This window comes from Lontra canadensis, unplaced genomic scaffold, assembly GCF_010015895.1.
Source record: "Lontra canadensis isolate GAN:19392208 unplaced genomic scaffold, GSC_riverotter_1.0 scaffold194, whole genome shotgun sequence".
NCBI lineage: Eukaryota > Metazoa > Chordata > Mammalia > Carnivora > Mustelidae > Lontra > Lontra canadensis.
In genome coordinates this window covers 48135-61384 of record NW_022631188.1, presented here as the reverse complement: position 1 = coordinate 61384, position 13250 = coordinate 48135, and the positions used below count along the sequence as shown (strand labels likewise).

General features: G+C 39.6%; 1 protein-coding gene across 1 annotated transcript; it reads right to left on the bottom strand.

The window, feature by feature from the left end:
- Window positions 1–6657: 6657 nt before the first annotated feature.
- LOC116861281 (olfactory receptor 1F12) lies at window positions 6658–7602 on the bottom strand. Its single transcript, XM_032847832.1, has one exon. It carries the CDS (start codon window positions 7597–7599, stop codon window positions 6658–6660), a length of 942 nt encoding a protein of 313 aa, XP_032703723.1. The 5' UTR covers window positions 7600–7602.
- Window positions 7603–13250: the final 5648 nt, after the last annotated feature.

Here is a 13250-nt window from a genome sequence, read left to right as displayed (position 1 = left end):
GCAGCCCGAAGGATGCTGTTGCTGTCTTAAGTTCTGTTGCGCTGCTGAAGGGTCGCAGAGCACAGCTCCTCACCTATGCGCCTTTGGTAGTTTGATCATTTTGAGCTGTAGGCACTTGAAAAACAGCAAATGTGGAAAGAGGCTTTCTCTGAATTTCCCTTATCTGTTTAGACAGATCCTCCAGAATAAACTCAATTGTTGCAAATACCCTTCCCCAAGTTTCATCAACTAGGGAAGAAGTTGACACCACACCCTGATAAATTTGTCCCAAATGATCATGATGTAGAAATGGAGTTTGGAGCCCACAGCCAAGAAAAAATCTTGGGACATCTTCAGTGGAAAAAAGTGGTTTTATTAAAGCACGGGGGACAGGATTGGTGGGCAGAAAGAGCTGCACTGGGGTAGTGACGGGTGACTGATTATAAGCTGTCAAGTTGGGAGGGGGTTGGGGACAGCACAAGCCTTCAGGGTATTTTGAAAGCAAGGTTTCCAGGATCCTGAGGGCTAGCTATTGTTAGGAAAATGTCATTTATTACTGTTTAGTAAGAACTCAGTCATGAGACCCTTCAGATGTGTATCAGTGGGCCATATCCATGGATTGCTAACATATATCTTGGGGGGGGTGGAAATAAAAGAAGTTTCCAAAGGAATTTTTATATGTTAAAGTAAAATGAACAGGATCCCGAGGCATCAGGATAATCTTAAGCTAAGATTGACAGTTTAGCAAAGTGTCAACAACATCAAGGCAGCTGAGATCCCAGAGGAAGTTCACTCTCCCTGTTTCAGGGACTTGTCACTGGGCTATAGGCAGTAAGAAAATTTAATTCTTTCTTTTGCATTTGTTTCCCACATTGGTCACACCTCCCACCTGTTCTCTTAAGGGCCCTATTCATCTTTACTAAAAATCATTTACTGTCCCCTAAAAGGCCTACATCTCCTGTCCCCTTTCCCTGTTAAATTAAATCCTGTTACTTTTTCATTGCTCATTTTTCTCTAGATATTTTTTTTTGTGTACCCATGAAGTATACATGTTAATAAACTTGTTTTTCTCTTGTTAATGTTTTTTATTACAGGGATTTCTTTTTTTTTTTTTTTAAGATTTTATTTATTTATTTGACAAAGTGAGAGAGAGACCATAAATAGGCAGAGACAGAGGGAGAAGCAGACTCCCCGCCGAGCAGAGAGTCCGATGCAGGGCTCAAACCCAGGACTCTGAGATCATGATCTGAGCCGAAGGCAGAGGCTTAACCCACTGAGCCACCCAGGCGCCCCAACTTAGCTCCTTTTGAGGAAAATATCCTGCAGATATACTTGTACACTTCAACTTATTGCATGTACAAGATAATTAGTTGTAGCATTGCTTATGATAAAAAGAAGAGGGGAGCGCCTAGGCGTCCCAGTCAGTGAAGTGTCTGCCTTCAGCTCAGGTCATGATCCTAGGATCCTGGGATTGAACCCTGCATTGGGCTCCCTGCTCAGTGGGGAGCCTGCTTCTCCCTTTGCCTGCCACTTTTGCTTGTGTGGGCTCTCTCTCTGACAAATAAATACACAAAAATATCCAAAAAAAGGGGGGGGGGAGACAATCCCAAAGTCCATCAATAAAGGACTGGTAAGAGTCAATCCATACAGTGAAATACCATGGAATGGCTCTCTTTATAATGTTGATGTGGCAGGGACCTCTAGTATGTATGTATGTAAAATGTAATCTATTTCATTTTGGAAGCTTTTATGATCTTCTCTTTATTTCTGATGTTCTTAAATTTCACAGTACTATGTCCTGGTGAGAGAGTTTTTTCATTCACAATACTGGATAGTCAGTGGAACCTTGCAGTCTGATAATACACAAATTCAGGACTGGAAATTTCCCCCCAAATTTTTTGCATGATATTTACTTTCCATTTTCTCTTTTTGCTTCTTTTTAATTTTCTAAAAGCTGTGAATGGATTCAAGGACATTGACAAGAATAAAAAAATAATACAACAAACTTCATGCACACAGCACTTAGCTTCATTCACTTTAAAAAAAAAAACATTATACAAGAAAGGATTCTTGAGACCTCTTTGGTGCAAAATTTTGGCTTTTGCTGCAAAATTTGGTTTTATTAAAGCACAGGGACAGGACCCGTAGGCAAAAAGAACTACATTGCGGTCAAGAGGAGTGGCCCATTATATACTTTCAAGTTGGGAGGGGGTTAGGGAGAGCATAAGTCTCTGAGGAATTTTGGAAGCAAGGTTTCCAGGACTTCAAGGGGGCTCGCTATTGTTGAGAAAAGGTCATTTATTACTGTCTAATGAAACCTTAGTCATGAGACACCTCAGATGTAAATTAGTGGGCCATTATGCTTGGGAGATGATTGTCAACATGTATCTTGGGGGGTTTAGAGATAAAGGAAATTTCTAAAGGAATTTTTATATGTTAAAGCAGACTTACAGGATCCTGGTTGGGGAAAGGGGTTCAGGTTAGGATTGCCTTTTGCCCTTAGCGAAGTATTAACATTGAGGCAGTTGAGTCCCTAGAGGAATGTCACTCTGCCCATTTCAAGGATTTGTCTGTGGGCTCTAGGTAGTAAGGAGATTTAATTTTTCTTCTGCCTTTGTTTCCCACATCAATACCCATCTCTTAAAAAATAAGATATCCATCTCTTAGATTTAGCTTTTAAGTCTTTTTTTTCCTGTTATGTGATTCATTAATTTCTGTTGCAGTCTTTCAGTTTATTTTGCTATCCTATTCTAACTTTTCTGTTGGATCCTTAATTAATAGATTTCTCTGCATTCCATTTAGATGTTTATAGCTGAGAATTGAGGTTTCAAAATTTCCTCAGCATTTAAAGTATTGCATTCTATTGTCTCAACTAGTTATGATTATCATGCACACCAACTGGAATTTAATTATAATATTGACCATAAGGTTCAGGTCTGCAACAAAATTTATTTAATCTGAGAAATTTTTATTTGAATGAACAATTAAAAAATAGTTGTTACAGAATCAATGACCTTGAGAGAGCATGGAATGATATTAGAAACATTAAAGTAACAGGAAAAATGTATTCTTCTGACTGGGCTGAATCTCTTTTACAATTAGACACCTGGAGACCATCAGGTTGTGACGATACAGGGCAATGCAAACTTCCACTGTTAAGACTATTAGGAGGTCAAAGCCTACTAGCATATGACACATATGTCGTGTCACAGCAAACACATGGTGGTACTACACTTCTAGCAACACACGCACCCCTGTGGATTGATGGATATTTATTACCCAAAGAAATGGCATTTCAGTGGCCCAATAACGTACTATATCTGGCATGAGTTGGAAGTCAAAGCTAATCTTTTTCCTTTAACAAGGACATCTGTTGAAGTTGTTTTTGGACATGGGACACTTAAATTGGTTAATTTGTGCCAATGATTATTCAGAGGTTACATTCTTTAATCATACTAAAATGAAGGCTACTACTATCATCACAATGAATGTATTAAATATTGTATGCTATTAACATAACATTTAATAAATATTACCAAAATGGGTACCTATATCTCAGAATATTCATACAAAGATTTCCCAACATCTTGCCATGCTAAAATAACAGAAATGCCTGGGGGAAAAACTGACAAAATTGATCAACTTTTGGACGAAAACATGGAAGAACTCAAAGTAGCCCATAAAACCTTAAGCATCAAGCTAGTTAATGCACTTTACACATGCTACGCAGGCCGTTCATGCCGCTTCAGCCCCCATTCATACTAACTCAGTTGCATTAAACAAAGACATAGAAAACTTACATAATAAATCATATAAAATCCTTACTAAATAAATAAATAAATAAAATTTCCTTTCTAGAATTGTTAGCAAAACTCTTCAAATACGTGATTTTTTTCTGGCTCGTGGTCTGACTATAATCCTTTAAAATACCTAAAGATGGGATGGAATTATCTCTACACATGTTTGGGAATCTATTAAGGAAATTCTTCTATTACTTTTAGTTATCATTTTTGGTATATATCTTATTAAATATGCTATTAGAACATTACGCACTTTTTAAAAAAAATTTATTTATTTATTTGACAGACAGAGATCACAAGTAGGCAGAACAGCAGGCAGAGAGAGAGGAGGAAAACAGGCTCCCAGCTGAGCAGAGAGCCCAATGCGGGGCTCGATCCCAGGACCCTGAGATCATGACCTGAGCCGAAGGCAGAGGCTTAACCCACTGAGCCACCCAGGCACCCTGAGAACATTATGCACTCTTAAACTTAACAACAAAAAAAATCAAGGAAAGACTTTGATTAACCATACCCTCATTGTTCTTTTCTGGATATGCTGAGAGCCTATGTTGAAGATTCTGTACATATTTTTTGGGTTTTTCCCTTCTTTTTGTCTGACTTTATTTAGTTAGATATGACTTTGAGTTGGAGCTTTTGTTTTTTTTTGTTTTTTTTTTTTTTTTTAAGATTTTATTTATTTAACAGACAGAGATCACAAGTAGTCAGAGAGGCAGGCAGGGAGAGAGAGGAGGAAGCAGGCTTGTCTTCTGTTCTGCTTCTTGTCCTGTGTCAGAAGCCAGGTGTAATCACGTGGTGAGCTGTCGTTGAGTTTGGAATCCTCAACCTGCTTTACAATTGTGATTTACCTTCACTTTACGACTGAATAAAGCTGACATTGTGGGAAGACACAACTCATGTATGTGCCTTCATAATGTGCTCATGGCACTGGTTCTCCAGCCCTCCTAGCATCTTTATGAATTACCCAACACTCTGATTAAATTATATTTCTGCTTAATTAAGCAGCATCGATTTCTGTTTCTTTGCAACTAAGAAAGCTGATGCATACAAAAAGGTCCTTCAAGAGACAGTGAATTGGGATTCGATTGGTCCATTATAGCTAGTGCTTCTCTGTCCCACCCAGTCACTGTTGCTTACGTGGGTCCTTACAAGCTCCAGCAAAATTTTCTGATCTCAATCTCATAAGAAAAAAATAAAAAACACAAGGGTAACTTGTAGATGGTCTTCTCATCATAAAGAAACAAACATATTTATAGCAGGATTTAAAAAAATCAGTTTTTATCTTTATTTCTGCCTGTTAATTATTACATATATGAAAATGATTGAGCATCTTATTTATTTACTTTTTTTTTTTTTTAACCAACTTTGAAGAGATGTTTTGGATAGTATGACTTAAAATATGGGACATATGGCATATGGAAAAAGGCACTTTTCATGGCGCTGGGCAGCACAATGGACCCAGAAAACAATCTGTAAATCAGCTATGAGTTCCAAATCAAAGATCACAGAGGCAAATGTTATCAATTGCTGGTGCAGTCGCTTCTCATATAGGCAACTCTAAATAACAGCACATATGTTTAATTAATTAACTAATGAATTAATTTTAGAGAGCAAGACAGCATGAGCAGAGGGAGAGGCAGAGGAGGACAGAGAGAAAGAATCTCAAGCAGATTCTGCACTGAGTGTGGAGCCAGACGGGCTTGATCTCACAACCCTGAGATCATGACCTGAGCCAAAACCAAGAGTCATATGCTTAACCGACTGAGCCACCCAGGCACCCCAGACTTTTAATTTTAAAAATGATGATTAATAGTCTTCCAGGCATTCTTTGTCACCATCATAAGATTTATATACATATATACAAGGAAGATATAAGTGGTGCTTTTTACACCAGGGAATAAAGACAGGTTATAGGAAATACATGCAATATAATCATAAAATATGACTAAATATAAAAAACATTAGGGTGAGAAATAATCCATCCCCTCATTCCCACCAATCCCTCGTTGGATCCTTCACCAGTCCAGATTAATTTATTCAATACGCTTACACATACCATGCTCCTGCTTACCTACAAGGCTTTCTCCTGGATTTGAAATATTTTCATTGTTTCTTTCCTTTCTTTTTTTTTTTTTTAAAGATTTCTTTTATTTTTTATTTATTTGGCAGACAGAGATCACAAGTAGGCAGAGAGGGCAGGCAGAGAGGAAGGGGAGCAGGTTCTCTGCTGAGCAGAGAGCCCGATGCAGGGCTTGATTCCAGGACCCTGGGATCATGCCTGAGCTGAAGGCAGAGGCTTTAACCTCCTGAGCCACCCAGGCGCCCCATTTTCATTGTTTCTATGTAAAAATCACCTATGTCCTGGATCCAGATCAAGTGCGGCTTTTTTCTCAAAGCTTTACTTGACCTCTCATACCCTCACCAATATCTTTTCTCTCATTGCAACAACCTCTCATTACAGTTATGATTTGAACCTTTTATTACATAATAGTTTTCTTCTCTACTGTTTTTCATGCATGACGATGTGGTTACATCACTCCTGTCTATTCCCAGAGGATAGGCCTGCGGGGGCTGCTGTATTCCGTACTCCCCATGGTACTTTTCTGTGTTGACCTGAGCCATCTGGGAGTTCTTAACGATGCATTCAAATGTTGATCTCATATTCTTACTGCGATTTTCAGGGGCTTCCTCTGTATGTGTTTGCCCACAACAGTAATACCTTCAGGAACTGAAATAGATAAGGCCTGTGATTAGGTAGCAAATTTAGGTCATTGCCAAGTTTAGTTAGGTATTTCATAACAGCTTTGTAACTATGACTAGAATGAAAATGATGAACCCATGAGGATTTGCTTCCAGTTGAACGCCTTTCAGTCAGTACAGATCACTGGGATATGGTTTTGGTCTGACCTACAGCCTTCTTTAATGCCCGTTTCAGCTCACTGTTCCTTAGACTGTATATGAAGGGATTCAACATAGGGGCTATGACCATGAAGACCACTGATGTGGCTGAATCTTTTTCAGATGAATGGTTGGACGAGGGGCTCATGTAGACTCCTGTGATCGCACCATAGAAAAGAATGACCAAGGCAAGGTGAGATCCACAGGTGGAGAAAGCCTTGAGTTTTCCTTGAGCAGAAGGGATTTTCATCACAGCAGAGATGATGAAGATATAGGATGCCACGATACACCCTGCAGGTACCACGAAGATCAGCCCCACGGCAGCCAGAACTATGAACTGGTTGAGACTGGTGTCAGAACAGGAGAGGGGGAAGAGAGAGCTGATATCACAGAAGAAATGGTGGATGATGTTGTTAGAGCAGAAGTGCAGACGGGTGAGCATGAGGGTGTGCAAGAGGGGATTCAAAGTGGCAAGGACCCAAGGCACAGCCACCAGACAGGCACAAAGGCGCCGAGTCATAATGGTGGAGTAATGCAAAGGGTGACAGATGGCCACATAACGGTCATACGCCATCACCGTGAGAAGGAAGTTGTCCATGCTGGCAAATATCATACAGAAATACAACTGAGCCAGGCAGCCAAGGTAGGAGATGGTCTGAGTCTGTGCTTGGATGTTCAGCAGCATCTTGGGGATGGTTGATGAAGGGAGGCAGATGTCTACCACAGAGAGATTGGAAAGGAAGAAATACATGGGTGTGTGGAGGCGACGGTCTGAGACAATAGCCAGCAAGATGAGCAAGTTTCCAAACAGCGCTGTTAGGTAGAGACACAGAAAAAGTACAAAGAGGAGAGCCTGTTGCTCTGGCCAACTTGAGAAGCCCAAGAGGAGAAATCCAGAGAAACTGGTTTGGTTTCCTTTTTCCATTGAGTGGATATATCTGCATGAAAACCAAGAGGATGAAATACTTCTGACAGAAAAAAAAAAAAAAAATCCCCTCCCTCCCCCTTTTTTTTGTATTCACCTAGTCTTGTCTCCTTTACTAAATATTTTCTTTAGGCCATCCTGCCTCCTCTCTGGTAATTTCTCCTGAGCTTTACTGACCGTGGGCATGTCTTTCCATTTCATCAGCCGACTTTTCATTTATCCTCCCTCACCTCACCAGGACGTCCAAGGGACCTTCGTACCTCTCCCCTCTTCCTACCTGTGATGTCAATAGTGGCTCTTGTACATTCTGTACTTTGTGTGGTTTCCTGGCTGCCAGCCCTGTGTTGGAACACATCCATGAGTCTGACACACTGACTGTAAGCCAAACTTTGAGATTTAAAGGAGAAAAAATTTCCAGATGTTTATCCAATATCCTATGAGCCATCCTGCTTGGAAACCAGTCAGACATCTACCATTTAGGATTTATAAGAAGATAAACCATCTTAGCTTTTTAAAATTCAAAAGAGAAATACAGTAACATGTTTGACAAGCATAAAAAAAAAATTAAGCCTCCCCAAAATAGTTTACATGAAGACTATGAGCAGTATAGGAAATTATTTACAAAATAGTTAAAAAGTTATATAACACATGCAGTAACTACTCTGGTTTTAGTAGTTAAAACTAAAAGAACACAGAGAAAGTTCTATCAAAGGAAGGGGCACATTTACAGGATTCCCTTTCAGTGGGGTTTTTTTTTTTTTGTAGTATTTTAACCATAACTACAAAAAACTGGGTTCATGTTTATAAGGTATCGTGGTTACTTTGGGTGCTGCATGTCTTGGTGTTGTAGAAAACACAATTCAATGGAGAGTTCCTGAAACTTGGATCAAGATGTAAAAGAAAAATACTACCCTGGGAAACAATTACGAAGACAAACATTCACATCCACAGATGAGATAGTTGCCCAAGAACGGAGGGCTCCCTAAGAGTTAGAAAAGTTCTTGGAGAATGTGGGCTATGGCTGGCCCAGTTGGAACCAGACCCCATTACTTGTGGGCTGGGTGACCAAGGCACTTAATCACCCAGAATCTTATAATCTTAGTTCTCCTTTGTATGATAATGACACTTGTCTTAAAGGTTGTTGTGCAAATGAAATGAGTCAATATGTGCAAAAGTCTCAGCAAAGAATGATTACTTAATAAATTTAAGTTGTTGGTGACCCAGCCATAACTGGGAGGGTCAGGTTCTTTCCTAGTCTCCACAGTGGCTGTTGTAAATCTTCCCTCCTTGAACATCCAGTATGTCCCTTCATATCACAGAAAAAACGGAGCCATGGTCAGATGGATGTGCTCAACTTTCTGCCACCAACACAGGAAACTTATCTGCATCTCTACTCATCATTCCTTCTCTCCTTTCCTCCTGTCCCAAGTCTCCGGAGCCTCAGCTTCTCTCTCTTTTTTTTTTTTTTTTTTTTTTTTTTAAATAGGTAAACTCTACACTCAATGTGAGACTCAAACTCACAACTCCAAGATCAAGAGCCACCTGCTCTGCTGACTGAGCCAGTCAGGTGTCCCCAGCTCCTCCTTTCTGTAATCTATATGTTCTCCTGCTCTGCTGGACTCTGACTTTCGGCTAAGGTCTCTCCCACATTTGGTTTCCCTTTCCAGATCCATGTCTACCTCTGGGTATCCTCCTGATTCTCTCCCCAGTGCAAAACTCCTCATGGACTTTGTTTCCTCATACCCACATGCCACTCGGCTGCTGCCTCAGCCACACCAATGAATTGCTCCTTGGAGTCTTGAAAAACCCAACGTTTACTTCTTAGTCCTTTTGTTTTTAGACCTCCTAGAATTCTTTTCTTGAGAAACTCTTCCTTGGATTTATTTTCAACTTTCCCAGATCTTTCTGGCCATTCCTTTTCAGTTGCCTTTGCAAAATGCACTCCCTTTGACAGCCATAAAATGTAGGCATTTCTCTGTTTTGTTGTTGTTGTCGTTGTTGTTTTGTCTTATGCTTCCTTTTCTTTCCATCGTACCCATATTCCCGTATGATTCTATTCACTCTCATGGCTTTTCTATCTATATGCTACTCTCTTATAAGTTATTTCTCTGGAGCAATTCTCTCTCATCTTCAGACTCGTGTTTCCAGTGCTCTCTGGATGTTTCTACTTCGATGTCACAGACATCTTATGTCTAATACTTCCCAAACTGAGTCCATCATATTCTCCCTGCTCAAAGACCATTCCTACCTCCATGTGCCCTTTATCAATGAACGGCACCACAGTTTGTCCAGTTGTTCAAGAATAGAAAACTTGGGAGTTAGCCCAGGACTTCTCTCTCTCTCTTTTACTTACCTCTAATCAATCATTAACCTCTGTTGATGTTATTTTTGGGGACTTAGAATATTATCAAACAAATAGATTTTTAACTTCTACTACAACTAAAGCACTGTTTTGGGCATTGGAAAATATCAGTGAATAAGAAACGCATAGTCTCCATCCTTGAGGAGCTTCAAACCAAAGCCGGAAACTTTAGAGTTATCCTTGACTCATCCAGTTCACGACCAAGCCATGTTGGTATTCTGACTTTGTCACACCCATACTGCTTTTCTTTGTTCTTAGTTATACTGACTATGCCAGACTCTCATCTCTTGTGTGGATACTTGCAATAACCTTCCCATTAGGCTTCCTTCCCAGGAGGGCAGGCAGGAAGGAAAGAAGACTGTAGTCTTCCCCTTTCAATCTTCCTTCATCCTACCTAAGAAATTATTCTTCTAAAACAAGAATTTCCCTCCTTCCCTTCTTAAAAATTTCCAATAGTTTTCAATTGCCTTCAATCCAAACTCCCAATTCTTTATCATGGCACACACGGTTCTTCATTATCCCTTTCTTACCTGCCTAGTCTTATCTCTTGCTGTGATTAATTTCCACCCTTAGAATTTCCTAATGCACACTGAAACTATGTCTCCCTGGCTTTTCTCACTTTGAAATCCTCTGACAACCTTACCTAAAGCTTTCCCCAAGACATTCTCTATTGCTTTTTGTCTTCGTTTCACAACCACTTGGAATTTTCTTGTTTCATATAAAGCAATTTATTTGTTTTGTGATATGCATCAATAAAATGTGAGGTCCATAAGAGCAGGAAACTGGTCCTTTTTTTAAACCAATATATGGGTGGGATATTGTCTGATAATACAGCAGACATACAGATCAATATGTATTTGTTGAATAAATGAATATACCTCTAAAATTCTCAGAAGACTTTTCTTATATCAGCCATGTATACTTTAGAGTGACTTTAATTCCAGTCTACATAGCATTTGAAAATACATATATAGATATAAATATTTATATATTTGTTTTTGTTTTGCTTTCATAACTCTTCCTTTCCAGCATGCTATTTTGGAGGGCACATAGACTGTATATTATTCATCTTTGCTTAGGGAAACCCAATTTCTCAAACAATGATTTATATTTGCCTGTGAAGAGAGGCTGTTTTTTTGGGTGGGGTGAGCTGCATGCCAGAGTGTGCAAGACAACACCATCTGGGTTCTACTCTTGGTTCTCCACCTAGCGCTATTGTCTTGTATCTTAGCCAAAGCAGTGGAGAGTCTGGTGACAGAAACTAAAGGAAACGGAGAAACTCTGTTGAACTATTTTTCCGGTGATTGAATAACAGAAGTGTGAAACGCAGTCTACATACAAATTCAAATGACTGGGTTCTCTGATGCCTTTCTCCACTTAACACGTAAGTTGTAGAATGCCTCTCTGCCTTGACATTTGCTACTAGTGTGTGAATCCATCACTTTTACTTAAAGAGAAACACCCAAGAGAAAAAAGCACCTGTAGTCTTCGCTCTTCTTCCATAAAAGTATCTGCCCTGATACTCCAGGAGCTTTGGAGGTGGTGGGGAAAATGGCCAGGTGAAGTGACTTAGTTCTTGGACAAAGTAGATATAAAAATTTAGAATTTGGACCCTTGTCACTTTATGCTATGTGGACCAAATAACAGAGGAAACCTACCTGAAGAGAGGGAAGATTAAAGTAGATTTTCAAGGAAAAGGGAGAGTCATTTAACATTCTACCTCAACTCTGACTCCTTTGCTAATTTTGTTGTCCACCTGAAAGGATATCCCCTATCTATTTTCCCTCTCACCTTTGCACCTTTGACTTTCTTGACCTAGCAATTCTTCCTAAACTCAGTTCTGAAGACTCTTCCTAGATTGGGCCAAGTTCATGCCCATTGGCATTTGGTCCTCATTTACCCAACATTTCCAGCTGCAGGTACATATCTTCCTAGTGTTCTTTCATTTGGACCCAAGCTTATTGTTAACTGTTATCCTAAGCTCTTTGTATGATTCTGTTAAAGAACTGATCTGAATATTGAAACATTCATTTACAGAGAATGTACAAAAGAAATATTCTAGAAACCAAATGCTCTGGAGGGAACAGAAAGAGCTTTTCAATAATCTATAGGAGACATAAAGAAGGAGTTATGGGCATGTGAAAATACTCTGGATATGTAAACATAGATTTTATTGATTTCATTAGTGCATGAGGATGGGGTAGCAGTGATAACATTAAAGACCCCTCCCCTCTACTTTTCTATCAACCAAATGTTTTCACTCTGGAAAAATGATAAAACAATGGAAGTACATGAAACCTGCTGAGTAAATTCTGAAATTGTATAAAAATAATAAAATTTTCACCAAGATAGAAAAACTGTAAAGACAAAGCTTACCACTATCAAGTACTAGATGCCATGCTAAATGCTCTCATAGTTTGCTAATCCTCATAATACCTCTATAATATAGGTCACATATCCTCATTATATATTCACTGAGTGTTCGCAGAGCCAGGACCCGAGTTAATTGATTTGAAATCTCATCCACTTTTCACTAAACCACTACTGAATCTAGGCTTTAACACCTTCACAGGGAGGGCTCCCATTTATTAATCAATTCATTCATTCAGTCCACAAATGGCATTACTGTATGATAGACAATGCCTGCTGGCCTTGAGTAGAACCTAAACTTGTCTTACTTATGTAAAGACTTGCTTCCTCCATTCTTCTCAGATCTGCTCACTTTCCAGCACACTTACCAGATCCTCATATCAGGAATCTTCTGAGAAGAGACTTTAGCTTCTAAGTCTCAAGAGTAATGGGAAAGTTTTAAAAAAGAGAATGTTGCCCCTCCTCCAGGACGTACAAGGCTGAGGGATGGGATGCTTCTTGGGCAGGTGTATCTGGTGCAGTGAGAGCTGAAGTGACCTCAGGACTCTCCAGCACTGGCGTTTATAGCTTCTTTGCAGTGCTTGAGAACCCAGTCTTGCCAAGCTTCCTCAGCTCCAGTAACAATTACTTTATCCCCTTTGTGGGTTTCCCAATTGCAACCCTAGGGATAATGTATGTGGCACATAATCTTCCAGGGAGATTCAAGGAATTAAAAGATCTGGAAATTGTTCACAGACTCCCAGGAAGGCTTGTAACGCATATTTCCCCTTCCACCTTCCAAGAAGCTCCAAAACAACAAATATCCAACATTTCACCAGAAACAACCTTTTGCAACATGAGTTGACTTATTCTCTAAATATAGGATTTGTCTTCCCTGATTGAAGCACCCTGTAAACAACACCATCCTTGAGCTTCTGAA